The 1,135-nt window shown below is 45.8% G+C and overlaps 1 protein-coding gene across 1 annotated transcript in view; it reads left to right on the plus strand.

Moving 5' to 3' along the window:
• Positions 1–1,135, plus strand: part of lrrk1 (leucine-rich repeat kinase 1) — a 90,252-nt gene that overhangs the window by 64,770 nt on the left and 24,347 nt on the right. Inside the window, exon 25 of the mRNA XM_015378367.1 lies at positions 704–965. Within this exon, the coding sequence (XP_015233853.1) occupies positions 704–965 (262 nt within the window). The remainder of the gene's footprint in view (positions 1–703; positions 966–1,135) is intronic.

Raw genomic sequence — 1,135 nt, forward strand, 5'->3', positions numbered from 1 at the left:
TTTCTGGGCAAATGAAATGTGAAAGTCACTTGCCCGAATCCTTAACGTCAACTCCTGGTATGCCCGGCTTTACAGAGTAGCAGCTGCCATTTTTGCCCAAATATAGTAACACCTCAAACATGACATCTTCCTGCAATGACGTCACGGTGTGGTAAGCCTAGCGCCATTCTCCCCGCTTTACAAGCAAAATCAATGCCTCTCTGGGTCTATGAGCAAAGACCCTTAATCCCTGATTGCTCTCCGGACGCCCCACGATGGCCGCCCACTGCTTCCCAAGTGGATGGCTTAAATGCAGAGGTAAATTTCTCCAATGTGAGATCAATAAAGTTCAGTTATTATTACTATTATTAATGGTTGTCATGTGACCAGTCCTCACTGCAGCAGTCTGCAGCCCGGGGTCCCTTTGCTGCAACTTCTTCCCACGCCCCCTTTCTTTTAATTTTATTTCCTGTTCCAAAATGTTGAATCATAAAGCTGCATGAGAGCATTCCTAAACACGTTTAGCTTTGTTTGGGTCTAATCCTCACGCTGTTTAAGGAGGATTATTGGCAGGAGGAAAGTTTCTGTTATTTCAGCTTTTTTGGTGGACTTTGGAGAAGGTAATCTTTGGACGTCCAAGTAAAAGTGTTGAACCTCACGTATCTCTCTGATCCATCCTTATATCTTATCTCTCATCCTTCCTGTTGTCTTGCTCCCTCTCTAGCTTTGACCGGCTCTCAGAATGATGGGAGTCTCCTCATTGAGCAGTATGTGCCCTGTTCCCTCTGTGCGCCTTGCGAACGGCAGCAGCAGGATCCCGGAGAAGACGACAGAGGAAGAGAAGCCGAGGTTCATTACTTTAACATGGAGGACTGTGTGCTGGCTGCTGTGGAGAAGGACAGCATCATCTGTCCTCAGCATCCTGAGCAGCCTGTCCCCTTACAAGAACTGGTGCCAGAACTCTTTATGACCGACTTCCCTGCACGGTAAGCTGTGGGATTAAAAAGTACTTCCTACTTTTGGAGCCAAGTCATGAGGAAAGTTATTTATGTGGGCGTTAAAATCAGCATCAGGACTTTAAATGATTCAAGTATTGTAGATCTGCATCAATAATCATTTCAGATGAGTCCTTTTCAGAGCGAGATTGGCTCTTTGA

The sequence above is a fragment of the Cyprinodon variegatus genome, unplaced genomic scaffold (assembly GCF_000732505.1).
Source record: "Cyprinodon variegatus isolate N-32 unplaced genomic scaffold, C_variegatus-1.0 Scaffold171, whole genome shotgun sequence".
Lineage (NCBI taxonomy): Eukaryota > Metazoa > Chordata > Actinopteri > Cyprinodontiformes > Cyprinodontidae > Cyprinodon > Cyprinodon variegatus.